At 36.5% G+C, this 20376-nt stretch overlaps 1 protein-coding gene across 5 annotated transcripts in view; it reads right to left on the bottom strand.

Moving 5' to 3' along the window:
* CSMD3 (CUB and Sushi multiple domains 3) overlaps positions 1–20069 on the bottom strand; it is a 1092836-nt gene extending 1072767 nt beyond the window's left edge. For 3 of the 5 annotated variants that reach the window (XM_088798981.1, XM_088798982.1, XM_088798983.1), the window contains exon 1: positions 19384–20068. In XM_088798981.1, the coding sequence (XP_088655107.1) occupies positions 19384–19561 (178 nt within the window). In that variant the 5' untranslated portion in view covers positions 19562–20068. Of the gene's footprint in view, positions 1–19383 lie in introns of all 5 variants that reach the window. The other 2 variants (XM_088798979.1, XM_088798980.1) reach the window with 1 other exon arrangement.
* Between the last annotated feature and the right edge of the window lie 307 nt (positions 20070–20376).

Raw genomic sequence — 20376 nt, 5'->3', positions numbered from 1 at the left:
CAGTTTCCTCTGGAGACTATGGTCAGCCTCAACAGGTTATTATCAAATTTAGATTTGTTACAAGAGCAATATCAGGAAATCAAACAGGAGGCAGAAAAATGCATCAATAGTCAAAGAAGAATGGCGATAATTTTGATTAGAACATCATAGTTGTTGTTTTTGGAGCTTTACAGGGGAAAAGCTTTCCTGCACAAATTTGGCAAGAAGCAACCAATTCAAGAATTATATATAATCACATTAGCACAACTACTGTGTGTGCTAGATATTTGGGGCCACATTGATAAATATTGAGTGGTTAGGTGGTAAGATGTAATTTCCTCAAACAGTAGGACCCCCTTATCTGAGGGGATTAACTTTTCAGGCCCTGAGTGGATGCCTAAAACCACAGATAGTACCAAACCCTATATACACTATGTTTTTTCCTTTACAGACATACCTATGATAAAGTTTAATTTATAAATTAGACCCAGTAAGATATTAACAACAAGAACTAATAATAATATAGAACAACTACAACAACATACAGTAAGTCCTCATTTAACATCAATTTGTTCTTGGAAACTGCAACTTTAAGCCAAACAACATGTAAAGGAACCAATTTTACTGTAGGCTAATTGATATAAACAAGAGTTAAGTTCCTATGACATATATCACAAAAACATCACCAAACTCCTAAATAAGGATCTAAAACACTTCAAATATTAAACATTGAAATAAATGTGCACTATACATATATTTAAGAAAGATGGATAAACCCAAGTTAAATGATGACTTTCAAACCACTTTTTCTAGTTCAGGGTCATAGGCAGCCAGAGTCTGTCTCAGCAACTCAGGGTGCCAGGCGTGCAATCACTCTGGACAGGACACCTTTCCATGGCAGGGCCATTCACACACACCTACTCAGACTGGGACAAAGTAGACACACACATTCACCTTATGTGCACATCTTTGGGATGTGGGAGTAAACTGGAGTAGCTGGAGAAAAATCACACAGATATGGGGAAAATGGTGCAAACTCTACAGGAATCATATTTTTTCTTCATCAGCATTATATTCAAACAATGTTTAACAAAACGGCGTTATTTCAGAGCCTGCTCTGCTATAATAAAAGTTATGTGAATGTGCATGCCATCTCTCTTTCATGTATACACATCTTCTTCTTGGGATGAAATGCGATGATACAAGACCACATGATAAGAGGTAATAATGAGATGAATTCTATAGGCATTGCTTCGTAAAATTAGCCTACTATTGACATTCCGACATACAAATGAGCACCTTACTTTGGCATATCCGAATTGCCATCGTCACTACTCTTGTGCTTTGGGGCCATTATGAAGTAAAGAAAAAAAAAAAGGGGTTACTTGAACACAAGCATTGCTATATCAGGACAGTCTGATCTGATAACCCAGACTTAGATGGCTCCTAAGTGACAGGGATATGTAAGTGACATGGATACGTGGAATAAACTGGAAAAAGGGATTATTCCCACCTGGGTTGGGATGGCAGGAGATTTCATCACACTACTCAGAATGGTATGCAATTTAAAACTGATAAATTGTAATTTCTGTAATTCTCCATTTACTATTTCTGGGCCATGGTTAAGTGAAACCTCAGAAAGTAAAACTGAGAATAAGGGGGACTACTGTAATTAAAGAGTAAACAATAATCTGAAATCTTATATACATGTATTAGGTCGGTGCAAAAGTAATTGTGGTTTAAAAGGTTAAAAATAATTGCAAAAAACACAGTTACTTTTGTATCAACCTAATAAAATCACACACACACACACACAAAACAACATAGTCCTGTCAGTCAGATTTAAGTATATTTCATTGTGAAAGCCAAAGAAACACATTTAAAATGTTTACTACATGGAGGCATAGATATATTTACTAGCCACATCTTCTGGTGATTTGTTACCAGACTGTCCTTCCCTAAAAGTTCTCCTTAATGATGGGGGCCAGATTTAGAGAAGATAAGATAAAAAGATGATACACATTTGAGTCCTGGGTTGGAGTGCCAATGTCTCTCATGGCCCCAGTATGCAAATCACTGGCAGGAATCTACTATAAAACTTGCCTCTTTCTCAGGCTAGATCATCATTCTGTCCTCTGACGTACTTTGATTTCCCTTTAAATAGTGTTTATCAGTGTATACTAAAATTACTTATTCATGAGCTTTTCTTTCTTATTAGAATAAATCATTTGATGGCATGGAGAGGCCATTATTGAACTCTTTCTTACCCTTTCAAATCCACCATTCTGTCTTAAACTTGGAAAACAGGAGCTCAATAAGTGCTTATTAAAGTGAAAATGTCAAAAAAAGTCCGTGAAACTTAACATTTGTGTTTTCGTATTTCTTATATCTTCCTCAGGAAACAGTTTAAAAACTAATTTAAAAAGCAGTGATTTAAAAATATAGTATAAATCGGAGACTTCAAATAATACTATAATACATAAATCGGAAAAAATAATAATGACATCTTAAAGAAGAGTTGTGCAACAAAAGAGGCTGTAATAAAAATGATGTTAGCTTTACACAAATGTTTTCAAAAACTGTTTATATACTAAATGGTATAGATATACATAGTAATGAAAAAAGCCTCATTATACACATCACATATCAAATTTAATATTATATGCTTTTGAATTACAAATAATAGAAAGTATATAATTATAAAATAAAATAAATTTTCATCTGTACTGGCTAAGGGAAACTCAGAACTAAAAATTAAAACTTAAAAAGTAATATTTCAACATAGGTTTTAATAATATGTTTCCAAGAGTACTTAGAAAAAAAATGTCTTACATGTCATAGTAAGACATAAAGCAAAGAAAAACAGAATAATATGTCTCTTCCTAAAAATTCAAAAGACAAAAAACCAAGTAAAAATGGAAGTAATAAAAGTAAAAATAGAAATAATGTTGGGAAAAATCATAATATTTATGTTTACAATTTTATTTTTAGAAAATATAAAGAAAAGTCTTAAACTACAGGCTCAACCCAAAATAAAAGAAAATGATATAGAAAATAAAATCAGGATGTAAATAATAGCATGATGATGACTTGTTTCAACATTATCAAATCATTTGGAGGAATACTACTCACAGAAATAAATAAAACAACATTATAAAATGCCTAAACTTGTTCAAAATATGGTTAGAAAAAACAGATATGTAAACAAATAATGTAAAGAAATATGCATTTCACACTCCATATTTCTAAGAACAAAAAACTGTTTATTAATATTTCCAGATATAAAATGAACCACGTACTGACAGAATACAATCACACGTAAAAAGAATTACTGACTAGGATTATGCAGGGTTTATCCTGAAATTGCAAGACTTGTTACAGCCCAGGGGAACTGATTAATATACCTCATCATTCTAATAGAGAAAAATAGTTAAAAAAAGAAAAAAAAAGTATAATAGGTACATAAATCCAAGAAAATAATCAATAAAGTTTAATATTTATTCTTTAATTAAAACTTTTGAAAGGTACAAAGCCAATTTTTTAACTTCTTTATTACAAAGAGTATACCTTTAAGCAATGCAAATATATAGCTAGTGTTGATTTACAAAACCAATTATTTGGGGTTAGGGTGTGATTACTCATTTTATCAATGAGCCTGCTGATTTACAGAAAAGAGCATCTATATCAAGACTTATCTTAACATTAGCGTGTTATTGGAATGTATACACGATATGATTTAAAGCCTGAATTTTTCATTAACTGTTTGAGAAATGCATCTCATTCAGTTTATTATGTTAACATGTTATTGAATAAGTTGAAGTAAGTATGCTTAGATATTTTCAAATAAATAGTATAGTAGATATTATTGTTGCAGTAGTCATTACTAGTGGCAATGTATGCTTCAAAAAGTGCTTCCTCATGCTGATCCATGTAGTATCACGATTATGTAAAATTTACAGAGAATATAACAGATGAGGAAACTGAGCCTGAAAGAAATATGGCACTTAGGGTCACCTGGCCAATAGAATGTAACTGGTATTAGAATCCACTTTCTTTTCTATCAAATTAGAGATTGATATCTGTTACCAACTAACTGTTTCCAAATTAACTTTGTAATACCTGTTTCCAAATTAACTTTGATATCTGATATATTGAGTATTATGTGAAAACACGTGCTGAATGGGCCTCACAATGAACAATCGTTTTTTATAGCAAGGGTCATTTATCAGAGCTCAGCATTTATTTGTGTTCTTACTGTGATGATAATGGAGGTAGTGATATTTTGAGGATTTTGAGGTAGTGATATTTTAAGCTAAGGGCCTTTAATACAGATCATTCAAGTAAAAGAAACTGGATTATGTATTTGAAAGTAGAAGTAGTAAAGTTGACTCATACTTACAGACTGAATAATACACAAGATTTTTATGTATTCTCTTATTTCCTAGAAAACATTGGACATCCAAATAGATATCAGTAGCCATTAATAATGGAGTTAGACACATTTGAAGTGTATAACAACTGAAAGATTGGGGAATATATATTGATTTTTCAGAATGCAGACTGTACTTAAACTACATTAATGAATCCAATTAATTATAATCCAATTCAATTTTCCTAAAATGTTTTGAGTGCTTACTCTGTTTATGAGCTACTGAGTTAGGTATAGTGATCCCATGCTGGGTAATTTAAGATTTTTGAGCTATTTCTTTTCATTCAGTAGTGTTATGAGTTAAGGAAGCATGTTTTATTTCTTTCACATTTCTAAGAAATTAATTCATAGAAAGTTTTCCATGAAATCTGGGCTATTGAAAATAAGTAAAAAATATCAATAAATTTGAAGTGAGACTTTATACATTACAGTTATGGCTTCTTTTCTATTTTAATTGGTAAAAAGGAAAAAAATACAATAACAAGCAGCATTAAAAAATACCTAACTATAATAATATAATATATATATATATATATATTTATGATGGCAAAGTATAACAATAAAGGATTCATCAAAGCATGTTCAAACACTAACATGTGGCCTGTCCCCCTGGCAACATAACCAGTCTGACCTTTCTGAATTGTTACTCCTGATTTCTCCTGTTTCTATTGCCTTCCCTTAATCCTGCAGCATATAAAATAAATTGTTCTATGTTCAGAAATACTCACTCCAAGAAAGAAATAACCTTATACATGTGAAAGAATTCAGAATTTATCTCAATCTCTTTTTTTTCCCCCCCTCAAAGTTCATGAACTCATGTTTGGGGTGACAAAAAGAGCAAAGGTTTTGAGTTGACCAGGCTGGATTTGAACTCAATTTTCTCCACTTGCTACCTAACTTCCTCCTTCTAAGTTGTTTCCTCAAATTTAAAAAGGAGCTCAGTGTATCTGTCAAGCAAAGTTGAGATGCTTAAATGAAAGGCACTCAGTTCCTCAGCAGTGGTCAGGAAAATCAGTTTCTTTCCTTGCCATGAAGATGAAACAATAAATGAAGAATCAGAAGAAGTAGAAATGCCTAATGACTTATCTTGATGAGGAAAATGTAGAGAGACAATGAACTATTATAAAAATAAAAATAAAAATATAGGAGACATAACTCATAAATTGTGAATATTGGTGCTTAAGTATACAATTAATAAGAATGCATATATTTATTTACCTTGCATTTATATACTATCAACAAATTTTGTTGACTGTATTTAATTTGGGGGCTTAAAAAGTAGTACTTGAAGTGCATGTAACAGAGTTGCCTCTTTTATGCAAACACCAATCAGAACTGCTGAGTAGGCAAAGATCACCAAAGTTTGACCCCTTCTAATTATACCCATTTTCATAGTTTTCATGAAAGCTGGCTGGACATCCAGTGACTTCTCTGAGAGTTTCTTGTGAACTAATAAACAAGCCAGCTTGAGAATCTCTACACTGTGTTTTAAACAAGCAGTCTTTATGACACTGTTATGACACTATCATTATATGTAAATTGTCGTAATACCTTGAAAGAAAAAGAGAGTTGGAACTTGAAAAAGAAAAACAAAAGGCAGTGCAGGGTTGGTTGGTTGTTTGTGTAATAGAACTTTGTGAAACGTAAAGGGGCCACTTCCTTCTTTGTTATGTCAAAGAAAGGAAGGAATTTAAACATTGATTTTGAGAGGTTGATGGAACCAAGTCAGCATATTCTGCAAATTATCTCCCATGTATTACTACAGGATTTCAATAAATAGAGCTAATGCTGTGTATTTTTGGAAGTGTTGGAAATTCACCATGGTGCATGTGGAAATTCCTTCCTTTAGTTGTACCAAATAAAACAATCCAACAATCTTTTATCTCAAACTGTAAATTTACTTTTTCCCATTGAAGTAATCATAACAGAGAAGATAGCAATTTACATAGATTATGGTAATGTTTGGTTTTGATCTTACATTACTAGTCAAGACTTTGAGACTTAGAAATTGAACAACCTCTTAATACTTGTTGCATTAATAAACATTAAATCTTGTTTCTCACACATTAAATCATCATTAGATAATGAAGAACTGAACTTTATGGACTGTGAAAGGGGATGGGAAGATGGCAATTGTGAAGTAGGATGTTGGTACAAAAACTAAATTAACATGAATCATCACAGCAATCAACATGTGGGGAACGTGTAAAATATAAAATACTAGATCAAATCTGGTGAATGACTTAACCTTATAAAGATGGATCATTCTACTTAACTCTTATGTAGCAAAATTGGTATTGATCTAGTGCCAGTGTTTCATCCTATAATTATTCATAGATCCTTCTGCTGCTCTTTGTATTACAGATTAAGATAAAGCAAAATGAAACATAATCTACTTAGTTAAATCTCCAATAAAGACAAAAATAAGGAATAGAAAACTGTCACAGAAACTGTTAATATTTATATTCAGTCATTTGTATGGCCCTTTGCATGATGTTGACCTTGATAAGTTTGCTCAAGGCTTATACCAGGCGAAACACTAAATGAAGGGGCAGAGATTTAAATTTAAATTTGAAAACATTAGCAAGCCAGTGAGGAGTTCTGAAGCAGAAACTAACGTGAAAAAAAAAAAAAAAAAAAAAAGGTAAGACACACAATTTGCTGATCACAAACTATTACATAACTGTACAAACACTGCTACAGAAATACATGTGGGATCATCATTAATACTGGATAAACTAGTTAATATCAGTTGGCTGAACAGATGGGAGTCAAGAAGCATTTTAATTGAAAATTGCAAGGGAAAATTACATTAGATTAAACCACAAAAATCATGCATTTCATTGAAAGTTTCAAACAATGTGTGTAGGATGTTAATACCTGTGAAAGGATAAAGATTTAATATATACCATAGGATATATAAATAAAGGTGGTATAAGCTACGTTGATATTTTATGATAAAAATCTCATTGAAGAACTAAACAGTTTCACAATAACCAGATTGTTTTGCTATTATGATCACAGAAAGCCTGCTTTAAAATAAAAACTATATCTTCTTTTAGGGTAGTGACTAGATCTTCATCTCTATATTCTCAGTCTAGGCAAGGGTTTGACATGCATACTGGCCCTCAATAAACATTTGATGGCTGAAGGAATGTGTCACTGGATCCCAGAACTGATAAAATAAGCCACTGGTTCTTTTTGTGGAAATAAAATCTACTGATCACTGTATCTTTCACAGCTCCTGACTTAAAATGTATCAAGGCCACAATGTTCAATTCAAAATAAAAGGCATAATATACCCAACTTGACTTTAACCAAAAGAAAATGATAAAAACAATTAAGATAATATTTATATGAAATAGCACAAGATATTTCCTAGTATCTCTAATATCTTCCAATTTCTTTTGAGGTCTTGGAGAATTTTGCTTCTGAAAGAATTACATAATTAGAATGTAGTCTTTCTAAAATAGTAAGATTTCAATAATCTATACAATGATAGGTAAAAATAAGTAGCTATCTTCAAATTATTCCAAATGGGCTGATTTCTAAGTACTTACACACTGGTAATATTTAAAAATTAAGTTCAAAAATGTCATTTCTGATTTTCATCTATTAATATATTAATGAATACTGCCGAGCTAACACAGATATTAAATATTTCTTATCACTTTGCTAGAAAATTGATTTTAGAAGTTACTGTTTGACCTCTTTTAAAAAGATTTAACAGATAAAAGAGCTCTCAAGTACTGGTAGGATTCATAGATGAAAGTGTTTGTTTTTTTTAAGCCATGAAAAGAGCATTGGACATGAATTCAATACAGGTAATCATGGGCCTGTCAGCATTTCTATTGTAAACTTCATTTAAGAGGTTTTATCATCTCTGTCATCTTAGAAAGTATGAAGCTGGAAGTTGGCACACAAATTAGCAGCCTGGATTCAAATTTGTTTACACAAAACATTTGAATCAGTTCAGCTGTTTTGATATAGACATTAGCCAAAAAACCTTAACTCAAGGTTTCTCTATATATGTGAACACTGAGTAAATATTTTGTCTAGACGGCATAGTTCAGTCAAAGCACAGAGCCAACAAAACCAAGGTGGTGTGTGTTTCGTCTCCAGGAAATTCAGTTGTATTTGTTTTTCCTGTTCTCCTAACTTTGATCCGTTATCTTGCAAATGCAGCTTTTAGCAACACAGCTCAATATTGGAACATGCAGGTAAATCAGCATAAATTCATTACCAACATGTGGAGGAAATTCATATTATATCTCTAGTAACAGATTCGGAAGAGTCATTTCTGTATATGAAAATATAGTTTAAATATTGAAAACAGAGTCATTTCTAAAAATTACAAATTTCCTGAAGTTAAAGTCTTTTAATAGTATCTTATTATGCTTTAATAGAATAACAACAGAGCAGACTCATATTCACTTCTCTATATTAAGATACTCATAATAACATACAGCTTAAACTTATATTTTTAAATTATCGACTTACTTCATAAACCTCAGGTACTCATTATGTAGTTAAGAGAAAATGAAATTAGCATCATTTTTTCTTCAGATTTCTTTCAAATCAGGCAACCATCGGAGTGTAAACAGACAAAAATAAAAGACATGTTCCTATAGAAAACTAAAACAGGTATTAGAGAAATTAGAATAATATCAAATAAAACACAGAGGATAATTTTAAGTATCTATGAATGAGGAAAGTAGCGGCTAATGGGAATGTGAAGAAGCTTAAGAAAAAGTATTTTAATTATCAATCTTCTTCCCTTTTCCCTTACCAAAATTATGAAAACAGAATGTCAAGTCAATTTCTGTTTTAAAATCCAATAAACTAAAGTGAATTATTATAACAATATGGTCAATTTTAAAATAAAGAACTTGGCTGACAATCAATTTTCAGCATTAAATAAAGTTCTGCAATGCATAATTGTAGGAAATAGACTTGGGGACGGATTGTAGGTGGACTTTTATCCTTGACTTTTGCCAACCTTGGAGAAATCTGCATCAAGCAGTTGTAAGATGCAAAACTATTTAAAATAAGGATATCCCATTAAAAAAGTGTTCAATGTAATGAGTATGCTCTACAGATAATGCATATGAGGGCATTATTAGGATATCTGAGTTTAAAATTGAAAATGTAGATTAAAATGACATCCCTAGAAGCTATACCAACAACAAAAAAAATAAAGCTTTAATAATGCAAGAAAAAAAGGCTAGTTTATTTTGGGAGAGTCTGAAATTCAGAAAGGACAAAAGTATAGTGCTTCTGTTACATATGAAAATTCATATATCATGTTCACAAGAAAATGTAATGCTATTTAAAATATGTGCTTTTTTATTCTGTAAACGATCATGTGTATTTCAATGTCCCCATTTAATTTTTAGGTTAATCTTTTTGGATTGCATGTTAAGTTGCTCATTTACCAATATTATTACACTCATGTATCTGTGTCTCCTTACACAATTACTTCGGGAAATACTTTTTTCAGTCTGGTCAGTATTTTGGCGTAGGCACAGTGTTCTTTTATTCCCAAGAAGCTTTACTCCCGTAAAACAATTGGAATTAAATAAGGAGGCTCACAAGGCAGTGTCCAATAAAGAGAAATGTGCACTAGACAGAGAATTTAAAAAGTGGATTGCACTCTGTATGTTGGCAAGCCACTTCATTTCTCTGCCCTGTTTCCTCTTTATGTGAAGATAGGCAGCTACTTGCACATTTTACCAGAGTGCACTTAGGAATAAAATAGACTGTGTTGATGGAGCTTGGCCATGAATATTATTTAAAAGCACCTTCCCTTTCCCCCATAAATAAATCTAAGGTACATTCCCTGACTATGCGGCACTAGACTAGATAGTTATAGATAAATTATAAGAACTTCCCCATCCTTAAAATTCTGTAGAATCACATGGAAGGTTAGGTTACAAAAAGGAACAAATTAATTTTCCAAGGCTTATGATACAATTGGTAAACAATTTTTATGCCCATATATTATTTTATACGTGACGTCCATAAATTAATCTGCATTTATAAATTTTAAATTTTACTCAAGAGCACTGGTTAGAATAGAAGGGTTGTAAGTTAATTCCATTTTTTGCACTTAATGCATCAAACAGTTTTATATCTGAATTGACACATTTAATTTAGGTATTACTGTGCATTTACTTCACTTACTACGGATTATAAAAGTGGAAAGAAAACACATCTTTCATAGCTATCTTACAGAATCAAGTATAGAATAAAGTAAAACTAGTAAAAGATGTTGAAAATTACAAAACTGAGAAGTTATATATTACTGTAAATATATATATATGTATATATAGCATCAATATTAATTTTAGGCTTTTAAATTAAATTTTCATGGTTTCAGTTTTCTCTTAAAAATGAAGAGGTTTAATTAGTAACTTAGTCATTTACAGTTTTTGATAAGTCTAGGAACTGATGAATCTATTATATTTTTAGATTTCACTCAACCACCAACTAACCATATAATCCTATAAAATCATTGCACCTCTCTGGCCTCAAGAAGTGGGGATAACTTATAAGTGGAGGTAATAATCTGTACATAGAAGATAACAGCTATCTCACAAGATGCTTGTTAGGATTCAAAGCAGAAAAATGAAAGAGAGAACCACTGTTCAAGATATCAAGGACACACTTAATATAAAGGGCTTACCAAGAATTTCCCACATATAAAAAGACATAACAAAAAATTCTATCCTGATACTATTTCTCAAAACATAATAATGTCTTATATCTTCTCTATATATGAAGTACCTCCGAGCACTCTGGAGTCAATCTGATAGGTTTGTTGTATAATAGAAAACTATGACAAGAACCCTTGCTTTTTCAATGTTTTTAAGATTTAATGAATCCACTTCTGCAGAGTCTATTCCCTCTTGAAGATTTACTTTCAAAGTGGTAACCAACTGTATTTTTAAATGTAATAGTTAAAAAAAAATTCTCACCATCACTTTAAAATACATAGTCATAGCTATACCTTAAAAATCCGCTAACATAAAACAAAGGAAGACAGAAGGACTTTATAATCTTGAACATTACAAACTCAGCTTTCAAGAGAACCACTCATTACTTTCAATATATTTCAATCGCTTTCTGAACATTCAAACTTTTCAAACTTTCTGGCATTTATTATTTTGGAAATTTTACTCCCATTTAGTAAAGAGACTTTAAAAATATTTCAGATATCACTAAAATTGAAGATAATCCCTTAAAATTATTGATTGTTCTTATACTATTAATTTTTATAATGTTTTATATATTTTTTCCTTTGGTAGAGTTTAGAATGACACCATTGTTTTATATAGGTCATTTGAGAGAAATATGCAGAGAGAGAGAAAATGCAGATGAGAGAGAATGCATATATCTGATATAAATATGACTTAAACATAATAGAAACATGACACAAGTTTAGTGGTTACCAGAGAGTAAGAGAGGTAAAAGGGGGTCCAATATATGGTGATGGAAGGAGAACTGACTTTGGGTGGTGACCACACAATGCGATATATAGATGATGTATTACAGAATTGTACACTTAAAACCTATATAATTTTACTAGCAATCATTACCCTAATACATTTAATGAAAATTTGAAAAAAATTAAAAATAAATTAAAAACAGATCTAGATTTAAAGGCCTTTAAACAAGAAATTGTGTCCAGATTATAAGAAATAAATAAGAATTTGATTTTAAGCACTAGCACGTAAAGTTCTTTATGAGACATGAAAAACAGTCAATACACTGATTTTTAAAATAGACTGTAATGTTAAGAAACAGACTTCATTAAAGATATTAGTTATTTATTATTTTATATATATTACATATCTTAGAAAGTGTTTTCATTATATAATCATTTCTTTTTGTCTTCTACAAGTGGTTAATGTTTTTCACATTTTACCATAGAACATGTAATGACTCATGTTCTTATACGGTGCTAATTGATATATGGTGAAATATTAACTTCTGTGATTGTTTCCATTGGTTCCATCTGAGCAAGCTCTGTAGTAAAATTGATAAGGCATAGTACAAAGAGAGTTGAACATGAACTTGAATGTCAATGATCTAGCCTCAGTTCTGGAGTTAATGATTTTTGTAACCTAGTAAAAATCACTAATCCTTTCCAGGCATGTGCATTTATTGTATAAATTATGAGCAGTGAACTAGCTGATATTTAAGAATCCTTAAAGCCTGGTAAATGTCATGATTTGTGACAAGATGAATTAACAAATTCATATAAGTACATTAATTAATCAATATTAAAATGAATCAATATTGAAATACAACAGATGGAATTAGCCCAGGACTAGGGGCAACGTTTTATAGCCATGGGTCTGCCCCTGTGTCATAGAGCCAGCGCCTGAAGTAACTGGGTAAGGGTGATAAGTACAAATTTCAGAGTGTTTCTCATTGTACAATACTCTGGGAACTTGGCCAAAGTGAAATAATAGCTAGTGAGAAGATGCAACATTTTTTTATTTTTTATTTACTGCTATAGAGAAGTTAGGGCTGATTGTGTTATTGTGTGGATTCATACTGGCTTTGTACATGGAAGTGTATTTTGATAATAATGCTAGTGTTGGGCACTACATTACATGTATAATCTCCCTATATCCTGTTGGTATTCTAAACTTATTTTATATAGATAACGGAACTGAAGCTTAGGAAAGTTAAGTGGCTAGTACAAAGATAATTGCCAGTAGAATCACTATTTGACTTCAGATATTGGTGGCTCCAGTGTGCATCAGAATTACCTGGATAACTTGTTAAAAATTCCAGTGTCTGTGCCCAACTTCCAGGGCATCTGACTCAATAGGCCTGGGGTGGAAACTTGAGAATTCACATTGTTAACATGTTTCCAGAGGATGTTGATGCTACTTGTTTGGGGACACTTTGGAAACTACTGTAGTGCAAGCACTTAAGAGCCAATGGAATAAAATTGTTATGTCTCATGTCACATAATTATCATAGATATTGCCATTATCAAATTACAAGCATATTAACAATTAGCATATGTAATACAGTTAGATGTTTTAGAGGAGATTTCAAATTGGGTTGTGGGCAACCATCATTATGTAGAAAATATTAGTCCTTAGGAATCCTCAACCACCACCAAGCTTAGCAAAGGAAAGGGCCTGAGGATATGACACATATTTGATAGCTACAGGATTGAAAGTTTAGGAGAGAGAAAGATAACCATCAGTACTGAGGGCATGAATACTAGAAAGTATTCAACAAATTGATTTTTCTCATTGACTTTCGTAAAAGTGATGTTCCTGAAGAAAATGTGAGCCTTACAAGGGGCCTAATTCTGATAAAATCTTGTAGACATGGAGATTGAGCTCCCTGGAAAGTACCATGAATCATCCACCCGCTCATTCTGTGAGAAAAGACAAATTTGATAAAAACAGTGTCTGTTCTATCATCCTTAACAGACCTCATCCAAAATCCAAATCAGAACTGCCATTGTATCCCTAAAATACATACCCCTTTGGATTATGAGTAAAGGGAATGGAAGAAAGACTTGGAAAGAGAAGTTATGTTTTAATGTATATATAAATACAATTAAAATGGTCTTGAGTTTCATTTGTACCTCACACATTTTTTCCTAATCTCTTCATTTGCTGTCATTTTTCTCCTAATCTCCCAAACATTAGAATTCAAAGTACAACATGAAATGTTTTCTCAGTCATGTTGTCTAAAGTAATAAGTTCCTTGCTAGACACATTGCTGGACACTTAAAAGTTATTTTCCAAACTGGACAAAAATTTGAGAATATTTGATACCCTGAAGTGCTTTCTGGAGACTGATGAAAAAGTAGAAGAAAGTCACCCCTTGAGACACAAGGGAAAGTATATTTGGAGGCTAAGGAAGTGACCTTAGTCCCTTTTATTTATTTGTATTTGAGATCTTAGAAAATCATTATAAATATCATAGTTAGTTTCCATATAAGTACAAGAGCATTATTAATGTTCTATCTCTCTTACCTTTTTGTTTTTATCAGATCTCACTTATGATAGTTTTACTGTTTTTAGAACCATGTATAAGGTGTCATTTGCTACTGCTTTGTTTTATTTTTCCACTGTCTCTGTAGACACCAATTTTTGTGTTCAAAGGAAAAGAAAAAGAAAAAACAAACATGTATACACCGAATATATTCAGTTATCCTACAACATAGTAAATCTAATTAATATCATGAGCAGTAATATCTACTGCAACTAAGTCAGTGCTCCTGGAGTACTTAATTTATTGAGTAATTCTACCCATTTTCTCCTTGAAGGATCTCAAAGGAGCTGGCATCAGGTTTTCAAGAGGCTGAAACCTGCTCCTTAGTTATTTCTGCTCAGACTCTTGCTACACCGACTTGATACTGCTGCCCCTCCCCAACCCAACGCCAGAAGATTCGGGAAAAATAATATTTCAGAACGACTTCAATAAGGTAACTGTGCAGGGCAAGTTCAGCTCAGAATTCTGGGTTCTGTTCAAGCATTTTTAGGGCGGTAAATTGGGTTGGTTTAGCAACTCTGCGGTGCAAAGCCTCCCAAAAGCACTGTGTTTGGGGAGAAGGGAATCCGCCAGATGTCTGAGTGGATCTTTCTTTGGGCATCCTGCTTCATTATTATTCTGCAATGCGCTGCAATCCTCTGGCGTGTCCCGCTTTCAGCCCTCAGCTGGCCACTCCAGCGGAGCTGGGAGAGGACCACAGGCGACCGGGATGACTCTGTGCTGTTTCATTTCTTCTGTCCTTTCCCCTAGGGTTCAACTGAGCCCTAGCGGTGTTTGGACCCTGGGACTGCCCCCCCTGCTTCCCTGCATGCCCTTGCCTTTTTCTCGGCCACCGAGCTAGGGGAGGGATGAGCGGGGATCTTAGAGGAACAGCAATCCCCTTACTTGTTCCCTGTTGAGTTTTTCGAACTCCCCAGTGCCTGAATAGTGAAAGTTGTCTATGGTCGCTTGTGGAAAGGGAGCTTCCTTGGCGCCTCAGCCTGATCGTGAGGCAGCAGGGGCCGTAGCTCACCGGTCATGTAGAGTCCCGGGAACGTAAATATACTGTTACCCGCCACCCGTTTTCTCCTTGGACCCCCACCCCCCACTCTTGAGGCTTCCCAAAGGCTTCTTCGTGTCTATCCATGTGGACCTCCTCTTCCTAACCAGCGCGCTCGGAGGCGCGCGCGCGCGAGCGCGCACACACGCATCGCGGGCCAAGTCAGGCGGTCAGTTTCAACCTCGGGAGGTCCTTGTAAATTTCAGGCAGCCCGGCCTTCTAGAAGAAATTAATAAATATTCCCACAGGAAATAGGTGAAAGGGAAAAGTACCTGTCCAAAAGTGGCCAGATAAGGGCCCCTGCCTTAAACACAAAGGTCAACTCCCAGCAGGTGTTTCAGTCGTGCTAACCTCAAGGGAAGGGTTTCGATGGTGATGGTGGTGATGGTTTGTTTGTTTGTTTGTTTGCAGTTATTGTTTGTAAAGCTCTCTCAAGACATAGCCCCCACCCTGTCAGGTCAGACTGTCTCCTTGAGGGCCGGGAGTGAGGATATTGGTCCCCGATGACAAGCGAGGGGCTGATATCTCAGAGCACAGCTACTCTAGGGTCGGTTAAAGGTGCTAATGGGAGCCACTGGCAGCTCTCTCACCACGTGGACACCGAAACCCCTTCCAGTAGTAATTAACTAGGAGAGATGGTATGAGCCCCAGTCTTCCAGAAGAGCTCTATGGAAGAAGTAATTATCTTTTTGGAGTCCCAGAGCACGCAAAAACGGGGATCCTTCTCGAAGTCCGTGGTCTTACAAAAAGCTCTGGAAGCATGCCTTGGCACTGGGTGGGGGACTGACACACTGCCTCCCACCTCTGTGAACGGAAGTCAGTGCATTCTGTGCCTTTTCTACAAGGGTTGTGTGTCCCCCACTCCCCCGAAATCCCCGGAGAAGAAGTGTGAGAAAGCACCCCCAAGTGTCTGCTTACGTGGGCGGGGCGTTCAAGAACGACTTGGAGATTCACAATTTCTAGCTACGTGAGACCTAAATAGACACATTGCAGCTGTTGGTTGCATTTCAGAAACCTCTGCCCGTGTGTGTGTGTGTGTGTGTGTGTGTGTGTGTGTGTGTGTGTGTGTCAGCTTGAAATAGGCGAGCATCAGGTCTAAGCCGCCCCCGCCCCGCCCCACCTCCCAATTTGGTGCGGTCTACCGCTGTTTATTTTAGATGACGACAGTGAGATAAAATGCCCAGAGAAGGTTGACTCTCGTTTGAACCCCACTAGGGCGGTTCAGGCCTACCACCAAAGGCCACTTTGTTGTCTACTCTGAGGCGTTTCCTCCCACTGAGCCTCTTTGTCACTGCTATTGCAGGCAGAGGTGAGGTGATGGAGGGTTGAAAAGTGTAGGCACCAGGTGGAAATCTCGCGGCGGAGCTATTCACTTAGAAAACTGTGTGCCTGAGACTTCCTGAGCCCTTGCGCTAGCCTCGATTAGGACCCTTACAACTTCCCATTGTGAGCTTTCCCGTGGGCCTGAGAGTCCAGAAGAAACAGTGTAGAAGACAAAGTGACCATGGACATTGGGGGAAACATTTAAGCCACTGCAGCAATTTCACTTTTAGGGAAGTCATGATACTGAGGTTTATTAAAATAAGAAGGAGAAGAAGCAACTGTCAAAACCCGCACCACGCGTGATAGGGAGCAGGTCTAAAGCACACAGCCTAAGTTTATTTCTCAGAATCGGAGGACAGCAGTCCAAGTTGTAAAATATGGGAGATGCCTTCCAGTGACTGATAGATGACAACGAAGAACCTTATTACCATTAAAAACATTTTTTAAAAAATGGTCCTTAGTAAAAATGGTTTGGGACGAGACCAAAGCAGAGCGTGACACATTCCTTCTCCCCAATGTCCCCCAAACTGGAATATGCTCAGTGGAGACCGATTATCTCAGTCCAAAGTCTAGGAGTTGTGAGTAGAGGAAAGGGATCCCGTTTCTGGTACAATTTAAAGCAAATTAAGGCGCCTTTCGTTTTTATAGGCGCGTCTTATTCGGAACATACGGTAGGTGCGGGCAGCCGGGCTGTAATTGCTGGCGGCGCGGCTCACTGTTTGTCAGGCTGGCATGCTGGCTCTGCTTGGGAGACTCCTTCCCCCGACCTGGCCCCCGAATGTGTTTTGGCTCAACAGGTATCACATGAAAATTCGCGCTTAACCCCGGGTCATCCTCCAGCAGGAGCCACCCCAACATTTTTCCTGCCAGGAGCTGTTGCCTGCTTCCTGCGCCTCCCCCACGCGGAGCGCGTGTCTAGCAGCCAGCCCCAGGGCCATCCATTAACCAACGACTCCCAGTGGCAGGCGAACTAAGCATAAATGCGAGGCTTCTCACACGTCGAGCCGGCGACGAAAACCTCTTGTAAGCACCCGGAAACGCGTTTTGTGCACTAGGCAGTATAGTTATGCAGTTTAGAACAAGCGGTTTGGCTTAGAGCTGCGCTGAGGTTCCAGAGGGTGGGAGGGGGGATTAAAAAAAAAAAATCAAGCTTTAAAGCAGGTTGAGATTACAGGGCAGTTGTTGCCACAGAGACCAGGGGAGACTTCTTGGCATTTAATGATGTAAATTAAAATTCAAGACATGCTACCCATCATTGGTCCTAATAGATGGAGAGATAACCCCTCCAGCTCCCTCCACCCAAAACATGAATTATCATTTCCACTGAATGTAAATGGGCTGCCTTCTGTGGGGGGGCAGCCAGCTGCAAGCTGGACAATAAACTGTTTCATAGAGACCCGGCCCGATTGCGGTTCAGAGAGGCACTCCTTCACAAAGGAAGAAGCGTCCAGTTTGTGTTGACAGCAGTGGCGCGCCTGGGCCAAAGCACCCCTCACCCCCCACCCCTGATACACAGACAACCGGGATTTGTAACTAGCTTAGCTGAAATCGACATCCATCGCGACTATGCGAGCTGCCATGAGTATGGGAAGGTGATTGTTTAAAAATGATGGCATGAGTCATAAACACCTCCTGAGTATTCTTTGCAGCAATTAATGGGCAGCAGAGTGCAGGATAAGTTGTAGAACAGAGCTGGGGATCTATTTTCTCCTAGAGGACAGCTCTCCTTCCAATGATCCTGACTGTCCCTTGCCTTCCTGTTTAGGAATAAATGTTACATCCCACCCACCACTTCCCCTTGTCTGTACATGTGACGCTCACTCTACCTGTCTGAACGCTGAGACTTGCTGGGGATTTTCTTTTTGCTCCTCAGCTAATGACTTTCCTCCTACCTTCACTCATCCCCAAAGGTGGTTCTTTACACTTCAAGGCATCTCAGAGCGTTTTAAAGACTCATTTTAAGCCCGACCACAGGACCTTGGGAAGCTTCCCTACCATTTACCAATGCATGAGCCCACGTAGAAATAATTCACATATGCATGAAGATATTTATGTTGGTGAGGGGGGAAGCTTGGAAGACCCCTGCACCCTAGTGCATTTAAAAGGTGCACGTTCCTAGCATGTCGGTAACTTTCCTACCTGAAAGGGTTGCAAAGCATTTACAGGAGGGTCTTTAATATAAATATTTCAACCACATCACCAAACCCCACTGGTTTGACTACAAATCAAGGTAATCATCACAAGGAAGAAAAGTCTTGCAGAGGAATTCTGCCTGGATATCCACTAGTTAGAGAGGCTGTACGAACCAACTCACGTATCCGTTTGAGCATACTGCAAGAATATTTATTGAGCACAAGCTCAATCACTGCATTGAACGCCAAATCTGGCAAGCAAAATGCATTTCCTATCTGAGAAGTGTGTGTGTGCGTGTGTGTGTGAAGATCTGTGAATCAACTCCTTCTTCAGTATTATTATGATTATTTTATCGGTGCAAATTACAAAGTAAGCTACCAGCCTCTCTCTGGCGACAGGTCAGCTCACCTCCATCAAAAGCAGCAGGGACCCCCGAAAGCAGACCTACCTTTCACACAAGACACCATCAATAAAAAGACGAGGTTCCAAAACGTAAATCCACTTTTAATCCCCATTTTCTTCATCAGGATGAAGTCTAGGCGGCCACATTTAGCGCATCTTCTTGTGCCAGGCTCCAGGGGTTTGGATTCCTTTGCTCGGCTTTCCCCTTTGCGGATCCCTTTCATATTATTCGCGAGCTCCTAATTTCTATTCCTCAGCCCGGCGCAGTGGAGTTGTTGCTGTTGTTGGTGCGCGGTCACAGCTCGGAGTGAATGGTGTTTCTGGGATACCACAGCAACCTTGACGAGGACTCAACCATCTCTCCAACGGGGGCACAAAGTCTCCGTACTCTGGATTCTGTCTTTTCCTGTGCGTTTTTTTCCCCTCCACCAGAATCTACCTCAATTCTAGCTCGTTATAGCAACCACAAGAAACCACTAGTGAGCCTCTTAAAGCCCAGCTCAGCTCTCTGACAAACTCCCCATAATATGTGAAATTAAGGGGCTTGTGTTTTTTTTTCTCCCCCGAATAGATCAATTCTTCCTGTAAAAGCAGCCCAAGAAATATTATGTTAGTGAGCTCTCCATTGCAGCCTGTGCATGAAGAAGCATGTTAAAGGACTATTTTAATCAGCGGATCGGCGTTGCTTTGGGGGAAACCGTGATGGCAATGAATCGGGCTCCATGGATGCCCACGTCGTTATAATGGGACATGTGTTACTACTGTAGTTGCAGTATATTTCAGGCAGGCGTCTCGCATTTATTATCCTGTGATTTAATTGAAAAAAGGAGATCACAGACAAGAATTTATTTGCACACATATATTTACATATTCAAATGCCTACGTGTAAACCGGGAACCGGATTTCTATGCTTCAGCAAACTGATTTCGTCTGTGACCAGGGCGGGGGTGGGGTGGGGATGGATTCAGAGTCGTTTCCCCAAATAATTCGCCCTTTCATCCTTCTTACCCTTTTCAGCTGATGTGTGCCGCAGTTAAAT

The sequence above is a fragment of the Rhinolophus sinicus genome, chromosome 6 (assembly GCF_057876585.1).
Source record: "Rhinolophus sinicus isolate RSI-liver-muscle chromosome 6, RSI-T2T, whole genome shotgun sequence".
In the NCBI taxonomy this organism is placed as follows: domain Eukaryota; kingdom Metazoa; phylum Chordata; class Mammalia; order Chiroptera; family Rhinolophidae; genus Rhinolophus; species Rhinolophus sinicus.
This window is presented reverse-complemented; position numbering and strand designations above follow the sequence as displayed.